We start from the raw sequence: 13,830 nt of genomic DNA on the forward strand, positions 1-13,830 counted from the left end.
ACTGGCAGCTGATTAAGCAGGAGGCCCATGTAGCTGTTATGTTAGATGAGCTTGGGTTTGGTCTGACCCAAGCTCATCCCCACTCCCCTCTAGATCAGCAGTCTTCAGCACTGGAATTTCAGCATACATTTTATTTATTTTTTCCACCATGAGAGTCTCGTGTTTTTGTACCTATTGATTTTTGTTATTTTATGCTAATTTTAATACAGGATTTTGTAAACCTCGCTCTGATAGGTTGGTATGAATTATTCATTTAAAGTGTTTATCCAGCCAAAACCTTTTTTTTTTGTGAAGGATTAGAACCCCTCCCAGGTTTTTTAGGGCTCCATTAGGCTGAGTTCACATGGGTGGTGATCTTTACCGCCCCTCTGAAAACTGACCCACTGTGTATTGCTTTTCAGAGATGGTTGAGCGGCGGTTTGCTGGCATTCAGGAGGTGATACTGGTGCTTCCTGAATTCCTGTTTTTTCATTCTTTCTATCCCAAGGGGATTTTTTTTATTAAAGGAGAACTATGGGGTCAGGGCTTTTCCCCATAGTTCTCCTTAGGGTAACGGGAGGACGCAAACTAGCGTCCTCCCGTTACCCTAAGCTCAGTATACCGCGAGCTACAACTCGCGGTATACTGAGACGCCGCAGCCGGAGCGGATCCCGACCTGGACGTCGGGATCCCCCCAGCTGAGTGACTGACAGCTGGCTCTGCCTATCTAGAGGCAGAGCCAGCTGTACCCGCCCCCTCAGCACTGGCAGATCGGAGCGGGGAGAGGGGAATCCAGCCCCTCCCCTGTCACGGCAGAGAGCCGTGACGGGATGGAGAGGTGAACGAACCCGGTATGTGTTCTCTCGCCTCCCGATCTACTGAGCCGACCTGTGACAGTCTTATTCTCACAGGTCGGCTAGAACTATGAGGTGAGTGGAAATCACTCATCTCATAGTTCTCCTTTAAAGTACTGTTCCACCACCATGAGCCAAGTGTCTGCCGTAAGGTTGTGGAGTGGTCACATTGATTTTAATGGGTGTGTTTGGCAAGCAGTACTGCCTGCCAAACGTGACACGCTGAGTTAAGATTGCAAACCATCATGCTCATGGCAATGTGTACAAATCCCTCCGGTAGCCATGTTAAAGTGTGGCTAGGTGGTAAGTGGGGCGGTAAAAATACATATCAACCATTTTTATCGCCCCTTTGCCGCCCGGGTAAACTCAGCCAAAGAGAGTCACTTCCTGTCCTGTTGACAACATTTTCATCAGTCAGGAAGTAGGGGAAAATGTGCACCAGCACCACAGACAGAAATAAAAAGCTGACAAGGGTTATTAACCTTCCCCACTCTATCCAAAATGTAAAAAAAAAATGTTTTTGACGGATATAAAGACATATATACAGTACTGTATGTTCCCTACTCCAGTAAAAAAAAGTATTTTTATTTGTCCCTGTTGTAGATTTTCTCTCACTTCCTGTCTGGTCAAACCGTGAGTGAGTAGAAGTCTCTCTAACGGAGCCCCAGATAGCAGTGAAACCCGGAGGCACTCTTAATCCCTTCCCACTCTATGCGAAATGTAATAAAGAGTTTGGGCTACACTTGCGTTTTTAATGTAGAAGTCATTTTCACATATAGTCAAAAAAGAAAAGAACATTGTGACTGTATTTTATCGACAAAGGAAACCTTATTATTCTCTTATCAGCCGTGGTCCCGGAAATGCGTTAGCACATAGCAGTCGGGACAGAGAGACATATTGGCCTGTGTCCTGGTGTATTGTTCAACCCCTCATACACGGCGGCATAACCGCACTTGTGATCACTCATCGTTTGTGAGAATAATCAAAGACAATTTGAACTTATAAACAAAATAAAGTGATTTTTACACTAGTGTAGGCACCCTGTCTGGTTCTGTTTTCAAAGGTTGTCCAGTCTACCTGTCAGGGTACTAGGGGGCTTACCTCTCCTCGGGGTGGCCATGTGCGGCGGGGGGCCCGGGTTCCCCTTCCTGGCAGGACCCCTGGTACCAGGATTGTGGGTACGCATTCGCGACAAGTGCGCGTGCGCGGTGGACAGGCTGTGCGCGCAGGCACGGGGACATGCACGTAGTGCACCTGTTACTGGTATCAGGTGTGATCCTTGCTGGGGGAGGTTCCTAGCACACACCCTCTGCCCCTCTCTCGCCATTGGCTCCTGATGGAGAGGCTACCTGGTTGCCTCGGTAGCCGGGGAGTGGTCTCAATCCTCCACTGAGTATAAAAGCCCAGTCAGAGCCCTGGCTCATTGCTGAGTTATTCTATCCCTATGGTGTGATCTCCCAGCTCCCTGTGCCTTGAACCTGTCTTTATTCCTGAACCTCTGCTTGGACTCTTGATTACCGACCCTTTGGCTTACCCTTCCGTTACTGAAACTAGCTGCCTGCCTCGACCCGGATTGGACCTGACTATTCTTCTTGGATTTTCCCTGTGTACCACGACCTCGGACTTTGGCTTGCCGCCCCTGCCAAGGGGTTCCACTCACGGCCCAGCCGTACCCCCCTGACACTACCTGACTGTCAACGGGGATGCCTCCAACAACAGTGGTTCATACTTAAAGGGGAGTCATTCAGGTCTTGTGGCGCTAATGTGGAATGGTGTGGTTTTAGGCAACGGAAACAGTTTGCCAGAAGAACCTTTAGAACCTGGTGTTTTGTTGATTGATTTGGGTTACCGCACGCCACTCTGGGTATGGTATCTCGATGGAATTTCAACATATGTGCAGCATTAGGGTGCACCTGTGTAGAATGTAAAACCTCTTGTCTCCAGCACAGTCATACAGACACAAGATTGTTCCTCTTTAAAGGTAACCTCCTGTTCCACAATTCAAGGAATGTAAAAAGTTTTCTGTTTATGAAAGGTATTTAGAGGAAGTGACTGGAGAACAGGAACAGAAACAATGAGTTCTCTTTAGGGTTGTGGATTTCTTGGCACATCAATGCCTATAGAGCAACTCTAAAATGATATGTCACCAGAACATTTAGAACTGTTGTGGTCTTCCAACCATGAGGACACAGGTTGGGGAAAGTCCTTTTCTGTTTCACCATGACTGTGTACCTGTGAACCAAGCCAGCTCACTAAAGACATGGTTTGAGGAATTTGATGTGGAGGAATTTGAGTGGCCTTCACAGAACCCTGACCTCATCCTCCACTGAGCACCATTTGAGATAAGTTGGCCCCATGTCTTTTCATTCAGCTTCAGTACCTGATCTCATTAATGGGCACCAATTCCCACAGACACACCAAAAGCTTGTGGAAAGCATTCCTAGAAGATTGGGGGCTGCTATAACCGCAAAGGGGGGGGGGGGGCTACTCCATATTAATGCCCATGGTTTTGGAATGGGATGTCCAACAAGCTTATATAGGTGTGAAGGTTAAGTGTCAATAAACATTAGGCCATGTAGTGTACTTTCTGTTTTAAGATGAATCTACTGTCTTTCACACTAACTGGTTCAGTGGAGGGATTTTTGGTTCCTTTTTAGTCCACCTCACCACAACTTGTTGGGTTATTCTTTCTTTCTTTTTAAAGGAGAACTATGAGGTGAGTGCTTTTCACTCACCTCATAGTTCTAGCCAACCTGTGACAATGAGACTGTCACAGGTCGGCTCAGTAGATCGGGAGGTGAGCGAACACATAGCGGCGTTCGCTCACCTCTCGATCCTGTCACGGCTCTCTGCCGTGACAGGGGAGGGGCTGGATTTCCCCCCTCCCCGCTCCGATCCGCCAGCGCTGACTGGCGGAATGGACGGGAAGGGGGCGTGTACAGCTGGCTCTGCCTCTAGATAGGCAGAGCCAGCTGTCACTCACGCAGCTGGGCGGATGTCGACATCGATGTCGAGCTGTAGCTCGCGGTATACTGAGCTTAGGGTAACGGGAGGACGCTGGTTTGTGTACTCCTGTTACCCTAAGGAGAACTATGGGGAAAAGCCCTGACCCCATAGTTCTCCTTTAAATACACAGCTGAAAGTGTAATCTTCTCCCTTGGATCTCCCAGCAGGCCCTCGGGCTGGCTGTTTTCTAGTCTTTTAGCTGTGGCACCAGCTCTGCACTAATAGTAGAAAGCTCTTTGATGTGGGCTTGAGAGGCTTTGATTGACTGCTGTTACGGAGTAGCAGGGTTAGCTGACCTGTTGAGCGACTGACAATTCCATTAATAGCTCCACAGTGCATACTGCTAAGAGTTTGTAAGGTAGGTAAGGTAGGTAAGAGTTTGTTTTAAAGCTAATTTACTGCCTGGGGTGGAATATGTAAATATTTGAATGTCCAGCCTGGCCACAGGTTCAGTTTACAAATGCTGCTGTTATATAGTATTAGAAGCTTATTGGATAGCCTTGAATTCAGACAGTCACCTACCTTATCATGGGGGGAGGTGAAATGCATCACACACCCGCACAGTATCTTAGCTGACTTCATAATGGCACTGAACGCTGTGCACTTCTTCAGCCACTTCTTAGTTATCAGTTTCTGGAAGTGTGGCTGTAAGAACATCAAAGAAATAATCAATAATATTATAAATGGCATTGACTGACTGAATTGGTGAAAATGTTCTGTTGGTATCCAAGGTAAAGTATCTTCCTCAGTATTGCATTGGTTGCTCGGCTACTAACAACTGGGCTGCAGAGCATGATTGCTTGCTAGCCCTGCAGGGTGCTCACTTTAACAGCCAATGCTGGTGCCCTAGCAACCCAGCTATCCCGATCACACAGAATCATAGGTTGCTAGGACACGAGTGGCTGGGCTGCACTGCGATACTGGTTGCTAGGATGTAGGCGGGTGCATCATAGCAAACATGTGGGCAGAGGCATAACTATAAATCACAGGGCCCAAAGCAAAATTTTGTACGGGGCCCTGTGATTTCTAGTTACGCCCCTTGCAGAGCCCCCCTGAGATCCCACACATCGCAGCTGAGAGTGACCCTGCGGAACCCACCATAGACAATCTATGGTGGGCTCTGCAGGGTTTCAGGTGGGCCGGTCACACCCTTGCACACCTCTTACCTGTCAGCCCCGATCCACTGTCAACCTTCTCCACCGCCGGGCCCCACCTCCCCGACGGTCGCCGGCGGGCCCCGCCTCTTCCGCTGTCACTGCCTGAGCGGCGGCGGTGCGGAGGAACGCGCCTCTGCACAGATCACTGACCGTTTGTCAGCGATCTGGACAGCGGCGCGCTCCTCCTCACAGCCGCCAGTGACAACCAGCAGCCTGCGATGCCATAGCTACCCAGGTGGCCTGCACGGCATTAGGGGGACCCCTTTGTTCCTCGTCCTGGCCGGGCCCCCCTGTGCCCCATACCGGCCGCTTAGGTCCCTATGGCGATAGTTCCGCCACTGCATGTAGGGCTGCCTGTGTCCTAGCAGCCACTGACACTGGGTGGCTCAGTCACCAGTCAACCAGAGATGCTGTGTGTGCCGCACAGCATCATTGGTTGCTAGAATAAAGATGAAGGTTCGGTACAAACAACCCATCCATCAATATAAATATGACTTAAATGGACATGCTAATAATGGTCTCAGCATAACTCCCATATTGGAATGACCTAGGTCCCATAAAAGGTTATAATAAACATACCATACAAGGACTTGAGGGAAAGGTGTGTACATACAATGGTATAATTACTTAAGGTTGTAGTAATTATCTGTGTATTATTCTGATTTCATTGTACGTACAAACATTTCCCTGGAGTCTTTTATGGTTTGTTTATTATAACCTGTTATGTATAGGTAACTCAGGTCATTCCAGGGAATGACTAATATTGACTCCTTTTATCAGTGGACTCAATGAGCTTATTTCTTTACTGATGGGTGTAGATCATTTTAATTAATTTAATGATGCACTTGTGTGTTAATTGCATACATATGTGCTCTTTGGATACAATGTTATTACTTTAATAACCTCTTGTTGCCAGCAAAGGACGGGCTCCCCATCATTTTGACAGCCAACCACAGCGGTCACGTGATCAGAAGCCTGAACCTGATTCCCAAACATAAACGGTGGGAGCTGTCAGTGGCTGTGCTGAACAGTGGATGCATGTATGCGCAGGCCGGGTGTTAAAGCCCTGCCTCATATACAGTATGAGCTGGTCCTCAAGGTGATAAAACATGTTATATTTGTGAACACAATTAATTTGGCTCGTTTCTTGTGCAGGTTTTGTTGACATAGAGCAGAGGTAGCTCTCCAGCGTGTGGTAAGCACTACAAATCCAGTCAGGCCACTGTCTCTCTGGGAGTCTTCCTTTTGGCTATTAGAATCTTGCAATGCCCTTGTAGGATTTGTAGTTTGGCTGGAGGGACGAAGTTTGCCTACCCCTGGTATAGAGGGATATTTTTGTGGTGCGTCCCTATTTTCCATCACTTCCTGTTAGAAATACGTAGCAGCCCAGTGTACTTTTTGAATGGATACAATAAAATCACTTATAAAAAAAATAAGTCTCACCTTCGTGTCCTTTGTAAAAAGATGGAATATGTGTTGTTTGAGGGTCTCTATGGCGGTGTTTAGATTGGTTTCCGCTATCCTGCACTGTTCAGCGTCTGACTGCGTCGTGTTGTGTCTAAAAAAGAAAAGTTCATTGTTATATTATAACAACTTCCAGTAAACTGAGCTGCTGGAAAGAACCTCCCAGGGCTTGTGAAGGGACCCGGGGATCCTCAAGACTCTGCTGCTTGCTTTTTGTTTTGCTGCTCAGAGCAACTAAATTCCATCATGGGTAAAGGAAGTTTATTTTAGTTATGAGCCCCCCACCCAGCAAAGACAACCGTCACTTGCACAGCTACTACAGAATCTTTTAAGTCGTCTTGGATGCATGTTAAAAGCATGTGCCATCTGGGCCAATTAAAAAAAGTTAATTAATTAAATAATTAAAAGTTTCCCAGCAAAGGTTAAAAAAAAAAGCTCTGGCTGCAATACTCACCTCTGGCTCCCTGCTGTAATGCCTTTTCACCACTAGATGTCCTCGAGAACACTGAGTTTCAACCCAGATGACTGAAAAAAACACACTGCAAGTGCAGGGTGTCAAGACCTGCCCACTGAGGGGGTGCCAAAAATGTAAAATGCTGCATGTGGGCCCTCTAGAGAGTATGAGGGGGGTGGGGGTGGAGGGGAGGAGACTAGGGGGCTTCAATGGAATTGTGACTTAAAGCAAACTTTTTTTTACATTTTGGATAGCGTGGGGGAGAGTTTTAACCACTGTCAGTATTTTTTTAATCTATGTCCCACTAGTAAGATTTCACTTCCTGTCCCACAGCCACAACAGGAAGTGAGAATAAATCTCTCTTAAGTGAGGGAAATCTCTGGTTGTCACCAGAACTGGTGTCCCCATTGGAAGGTTTCCTCTTGACAACCCAAAAGTAGGGTATTTATTTTTCACTTTCACTACTGGTGATAATGGTCATCGGGAGACCCTATATGGGGTCACAGACGGCAATAAAAAACCTGGCAGGTGTTGTAATAATCCCTCTCCACCCTATCCAGAACTAAGAAAGAAAAATGTCACTGTGCTACTACTTTAAAATCCAACTCCAGCCATTTTGTAAAGAATTTGGGACAGAGTTGGGGAAAGTTGGTTTTTAAACAAATTGTTTTATCTTGATTAATGGTTTTAATTTTTTTTTTTTTAATGTCTGCATGTGATTTTACCCCTCCCTTCCTCCCCAAACCCTATTGGGAAGATTTTTCCACACTTCCTGTCCCGTTGATACAGGCACAATTGCCTCCGGGGACATGAAGGCATGGACTGCAACAAAAACATTTTTAAGAGGTTCTAATCTTTCTGCACTCTACTAAAAACGTTCTTTGATTTTTGCCAGTGCCTGCGTTGGAGAGATTTTCCATAATTTCCTGTTCAAACAAACAATGAGGCGATAAAAACCTGATAAGAGGCTCCAACCCTTCCCTACACTATCCAAAATATCATTAAAAAGTTTGGCTGGAGATGATCTTTAAATACAATTTCTGAACGAAGAACTGTAGGAGCTGAAACTTCTCCCTTAGCTTTATAGGTGTACAGGCTCCTGGGGCCACCATACTGAATGTGCCTTGGCTGCCTAGTGAGACACTGTCCTGAAGCAAGCATGCAGCCAGTGAAGACTGAAAAGCCTAACTTCCCATTCTGCATGACTATTTCAGGACCGCATCTCAAAACCAGGATCAGAATGGCAGTCCTGGGGACTGTACCTTTTTTTAAAAAAAAACAGGAATGGGCGCTCCCACGTGTCTGTTTTCACTTTAAGTATAGTATAATGCGAACGGTCCAGAGAAGGGATATTGTGTCATTACTACAAAGAGCTGTTAAGCTATGAAGTCCCTAAGGTTTTGCTATTGCAATAACGTTCAGCAAGAACAATATATGCAGGAAACTGAGCTATGGATTCCCAGAGAATGGAGAGGAAACGTAATTCTAATACATCTATCAATGGAAATCTCAGGAGAGGCTGAAACTTATAGGGTAATGTGCGTTAATGAAGCCCAGTGGTGTAAGAATAGCCATGGAAGTCCCCAAGGCTACTATGGGGCCTGGGGGTGGAAGGGGGCCCCACTGGGAGGGCTGTTAAGGGGGTGATTAAAACATAGAAAATGTGTGTGCATGTGAAGGTGACGCAGATCTATCGCTGTAATAGTAAAAATAGCCGTACGCGGTGAAAATCTCTTTTTGAACTTTTACATTACATTGAAAGCCGGACCGGCTACTACAGAAAGGAATCCCAGACATATTAAGCAGATTTTTTTTTATTGCTCATGAAAATTAATTTAAAGCCCATTTTCGGGCAAAGTATCCTTGTAGTAGGGCTACCCCCCTGCACTGCAAAGGTGAGGTTCTCCTTTTTGTTCTAGGCAGGGGTGGGGAACCTCAGGCCCTCCAGCTGTGGTGAAACTACAAATCCCATGATGCATCTGTCTCTGGGAGTCATGCCTGTGGATGTGAGAATCTTGCAATGCCTCCTGGGATTTGTAGTTTCACCACAGCTGGATTGCCGGAGGTTCCCCACCCCCGGTTTAGGTGATTAAAGGAGAACTATGAGGTGGGTGCTTTTCACTCACCTCATAGTTCTAGCCGACCTGTGACAATGAGACTGTCACAGGTCGGCTCAGTAGATCGGGAGGTGAGCGAACACATACCGGCGTTCGCTCACCTCTCGATCCTGTCACGGCTCTCGGCCGTGACAGGGGAGGGGCTGGATCCCCCCCTCCCCGCTCTGATCCGCCAGCGCTGACTGGTGGAACGGACGGGGTAGGTGGCGGGTACAGCTGGCTCTGCCTCTAGATAGGCAGAGTCAGCTGTCACTCAAGCAGCTGGGCGGATCTCGACATCGATGCCGGGATCCGCTCCGGCGTCTCAGTATGCTCGCGGTATACTGAGCTTAGGGTAACGGGTGGATGCTAGTTTGTGTCCTCCCATTACCCTAAGGAGAACTATGGGGAAAAGCCCTGACCCCATAGTTCTCCTTTAAGAAAAAAGCAGATTTACTTAAAGGAGAACTATGAGGTCAGTGTTTTTCCCCATAGTTCTTCTAAAGGTCACGGGAGGACACAAACTAGCATCCTCCCAAAGCTCAGTATATTGCGACTGAGACGCCGCAGCTGACTCTGCCCATTGGGGGCTTGGGCTAGAAGAGTGGTGGAGCGCCAGAGCTGGGTCCCAGCTGCAGCCGCTGCAACCCTGGTAGTTCTCATGAAAATGCCAAGTATCGGGTGCATCCCTATTACAAAGGTAAGCAAAGGGGGTTCCCAGATCATCAGGTTACCAAGAAAAATCAGTGGGGTTGACAGTGGTAATGACTGCATGGAAAACTACTGACCAGGTAAGCTGTATTCCCTGTTTTTCATGTTTGATTACGGGGTACAGTAAAGTTTTATAAAGACCACCACAATGTTTGCAGACCAACAGGTGGCCTCTTCTCAAAGCAAAGGTACGAGGCCAAATCTGTACAATGCACCGATTATGCAAATGTGGTATTTTCTTCAACTGAGCTGTCGGGGAATGAACGAAGGCTCTTTTGGATCACGCAATGTGAACCTGTTCCAGTAAAGACACAAAGAAAAGCTTAATTGCAGTAACCAGGAATTCCAACTCAGCAGGTTCGGCCTTTTCATTGTATTGCAGGAACGCTGCCCTGTTTTTGCTGGATTGTAAAGGAAAACAAGTGCGCAATAAAGCAACCCTGCTGCTTAACTCTTTCCTGACCAGAAGTCATTAATTGCAAATTTAACAACGTCATCATGTGTCTGCTAACTTAACAATAACTCTATAGAAAAACGATTTATATATGTGAATTAGACAAAGTACTTTTTTCAAGAGACATATAAGGCATTTATTGAGAACACTGCTTTATTACAAAAAAAAAAAAAACCTGCTCTGTCCATTATAGGCTGATAAATGTACAAAAACAGTAAAAAAAAATCTTACTTATACATTTTGTAACTATTATTTTTAATAATGCAACTGTATCTGACAGTTATATTAATAAATGGCATTGAAGATTAATGCTGCAGCCTAAAGCTGGCAATATTCATCTGCGGGTATTCATCTTTATCATTGAAGCCCCCAGCCTCTATATCAGGGGTAGCCAAACTCTGGCCCTCCAGCTGTGGTGGAACTACAAATCCCATGAGGCATTGCAAGTTTCTCACAGCCACAGACATGACTCCCAGAGACAGATGCATTTGTAGCTTTGCCACAGCAGGAGGGCCAAAGGTTCTCCACCACTGCCCTAGACAAAAAGGAGCACCTCACCTTTGCAGTGCAGGGGGGTAGCCCTACTACAAGAATACTTTGCCTGGAAATGGCCTTTAAATACATTTTCATGAGCAGTAAAAACAAAACCTGCTTAATATGGGGCCGGAATTTGGCTACCCCTGCTCTATATGATCAGAAGTGACGTAGTGGTCACATGATCGTGAAGCACTTTGATTGGTGACCGATAGTCAGTGGCAGTGCCGGTGCTAGGATTCTTGCCTACACAGGCAATGTGCATTTTTGCGCCCCCCCCCAAACCTCCTTCCCCCCTCCCCGAACCTCCTTCCCCCCTCCCCATTTGCCGGCGACTGCCAGAGGTGCCGCGCGTGTCGGGAGCCTCTGGCAGTCGCCGGCCAGCTAAATTAGGACCCCACCTGGAGCTCCTCCCACCGGACCAGCGCTGACTCGCCGCTGCTCTCCCGCACCGAAGGTAAGTGAAAAAAAACAAAACATAGCGCAAGCATCGGGGCATTTTGGCAAGTACAAGTACTTGTCAAAATACCCTGTTTTTTCCGCCCTCACCCTGCAGTGCCCTGAGGCAGCCGCCTGACTTGCCTTGCGGTAGCGCCGGGCCTGGTCAGTGGGGCTTGAGAGCCAGCAGCCACATAAAATGTTGGCTGCATGCTCTCCGAGAGGAGGACATTTAATAACATGACCCCGTCACGGGGCATTGTCTTGAGGAATGTTAATAAACAGACTGCAGGTGGGAGGAAATGAAACAAACTTTATTTAAAATGCTGCACCTGCGAAGGCGCAAATACTTACCTCTCCTGATGTCGCTCCAATGCTCAGATGGAAGTTTTCTCTGAAGCCGACACTTCTGGAAGTATCAATCTCATTTGTTCCCTGCTAAAATGTATAATTCCTTCCGCTGACCAACCCCCCAGTTGTCAATATTGTGTCCTGTTGTGACGGGGTCAATGGAATGAATGTGGCCACAGGAGACTGATATGCCAGATTCGTCACAAGCCCAAGCACACTCAGAGCTGTTAGGGAGGTGACACTCTACAGTATTCCCCTACCTCTGGCAGCTGCATAAAAGGTTATGTAGGGAGGTGAAGGGAGGGGTAACAATGAGCCTTCACAATTTTAAGGTTGATCCTCATTTTAGCCAAAAGCAAAACACAGCACGTGAGAGCTGTATTCCTATGTGCCAGCACAGTATGTCTAAGTTGACGCGTTTCCAGGGCTCATTGTCATCTATTCTTTTGTGAGTATTATTCTACTTTTGCCCCTCTACTCTCTGCTGCCCCGAGCCAGGCCTTGGTTGGCCTTGTGGGAAATCCGGCCCTGTCAGTAAAGCTGGCCCTTCACTGTTGAAATTTTGGCCAAGTCCTTCATGCTCAGCAGAAATTTGAACTGTTGGCACCCACATGTGCAAGTTACAGACATCTCAACTCTCCCGGAAGCTCCGGGAGTCTCCCGCTATTAGATAGCGGCTCCCGGCCGCCCGGGAGAGAAACATTTTCTCCCGGAAAGGTTTAACCTGCTCTATCAAGCAGATTAAACCTTTCCCTGCGATCGTTTTTTTTTTTTCTTTTCTGACATCGGGAGCCGCGGCCCGACCGTCAGTCAGAAAAGAAAAAAAAAGGCATACGATTGCATAGCTAGATTCCTATTGGCTATTGCACTTTGCAATAGCCAATAGCAAACTAGCTAATGCACCCGCCCACTGCTGCTGTCAATCAGCAGAGGGGGACCTGAATTTTTCTATCAGGTCCTCTTCTGCTGATTGAAAGCAGGGGGGGGGGGGGGGGGTTGCACCTCCCGGAAATGAGAGGGACACCTCCCTGAAAGTGCTTCTTTCAGGTTAGGATCCCTGAAGTTAAGCAGACTGCCTTGTGGACTGTCCTGAAGCCTCCTGGGATGTGTGATATGGATATCCCAATAGGCTACGTAATCCTCCCCTTGGTGAGAAATAAGGAAGTGGAAGGGGAGATCCACTTGTTTTACAAAGAAGAAAAAATATATGATTATGTAACAGGAAGGTGGGAGGAAGCAAATGAGAGGAAGTTAATTATTTGATGAAAAGTCAGCTTTAATGACCGGTGACCGGAGAAGTGACGTCTATGGAACCTTCCAGATTTGCCCTTTCATGTATTTTACTACAGAAATGTCATGAAAGAAAACAGTATGCGTGATGCCAAACAGCACTGTGAACAAAATAACAATGATACATTGTAAGCAGCAATTTAATGGCTCTCTTGGGAGGTTAATAAACTACACTACACAATGTCGGCTCTGAAGGTCATTAAAAGAGAAATGTAAAGGGACCCTGTTGCCGATCTCCAGTTTTGCATAAAGCAGCTCCGTGTAATGCAGAATGTAAATACTTCCCTTTCCTGCCACCCGTACCGCTCCATTCAAGATGAATCGTCCCCTGAAGTCTGCTGGGCAACCGACACTTCCGGTAGTATTGACCTTACTGGTCCCCCGCAGCAATCACTGGTTTCTCCTGCCAACCTCCACCCCATTAATGTAGTTTGTATTGATTTTAGTTGTTTTTTTTTAGTTTTAGATAGACTGGCGAAGCGTTAACATTTCAGCCAGGCTTACATTTATGTGTGTGACCCCACTGGGAAGATTTACTTTATTTCCTGATTCCTTGCAAGAAAATGGGGGGGTTGTCACTGGAACAGGAAGCCATATATCGCAATTAAACCATTATCAGATTTTTCTAACACAGGAGGAGGGAACCTCAGCATTCTAGCTAACTCTGACAGCCACACAGACATTGCAAGACTCTGATAGCCGCACAGACATTGTTCAATTTTGACAGCCACACAGACATTGCAAGGTTCTGAGTCTGACAGCCACACACATTGCAAAACCCTGACAGAACCACAGACATTGTGGGACTCTGACAGCCTGGGGCCTCCATCTTAGTTTATATCCTGCATCAAAATCCTCTCTTTGCTGGCTGCGCCTGTGCAGTAGACCCCCATAGGCTTCTATTGGACTCCTCTACCTCTGTCTCCTGGCTGGAAGATGAACCACATAGACTTCTATGGGGCTCTACTCTGCAGGTGCAGCCAGGGAGAGGAAATTGGCGTGGGATGTAAGTAAACACGGGATTTCCCATGCGCCAGATCTC

General features: G+C 46.9%; 1 protein-coding gene across 1 annotated transcript in view; it reads right to left on the reverse strand.

Moving 5' to 3' along the window:
- Nucleotides 1-13,830, reverse strand: part of EXOC3L4 (exocyst complex component 3 like 4) — a 60,843-nt gene that overhangs the window by 9,826 nt on the left and 37,187 nt on the right. Inside the window, exons 8-9 of the mRNA XM_018561079.1 lie at nucleotides 6,440-6,554; nucleotides 4,362-4,484 (exon numbers count right to left, since the gene is read on the reverse strand). Coding sequence (XP_018416581.1) covers nucleotides 4,362-4,484; nucleotides 6,440-6,554 — 238 coding nt within the window. The remainder of the gene's footprint in view (nucleotides 1-4,361; nucleotides 4,485-6,439; nucleotides 6,555-13,830) is intronic.

This window comes from Nanorana parkeri, unplaced genomic scaffold, assembly GCF_000935625.1.
Source record: "Nanorana parkeri isolate BGI_ZX_2015 unplaced genomic scaffold, ASM93562v1 scaffold499, whole genome shotgun sequence".
Taxonomy (NCBI): Eukaryota; Metazoa; Chordata; class Amphibia; order Anura; family Dicroglossidae; genus Nanorana; species Nanorana parkeri.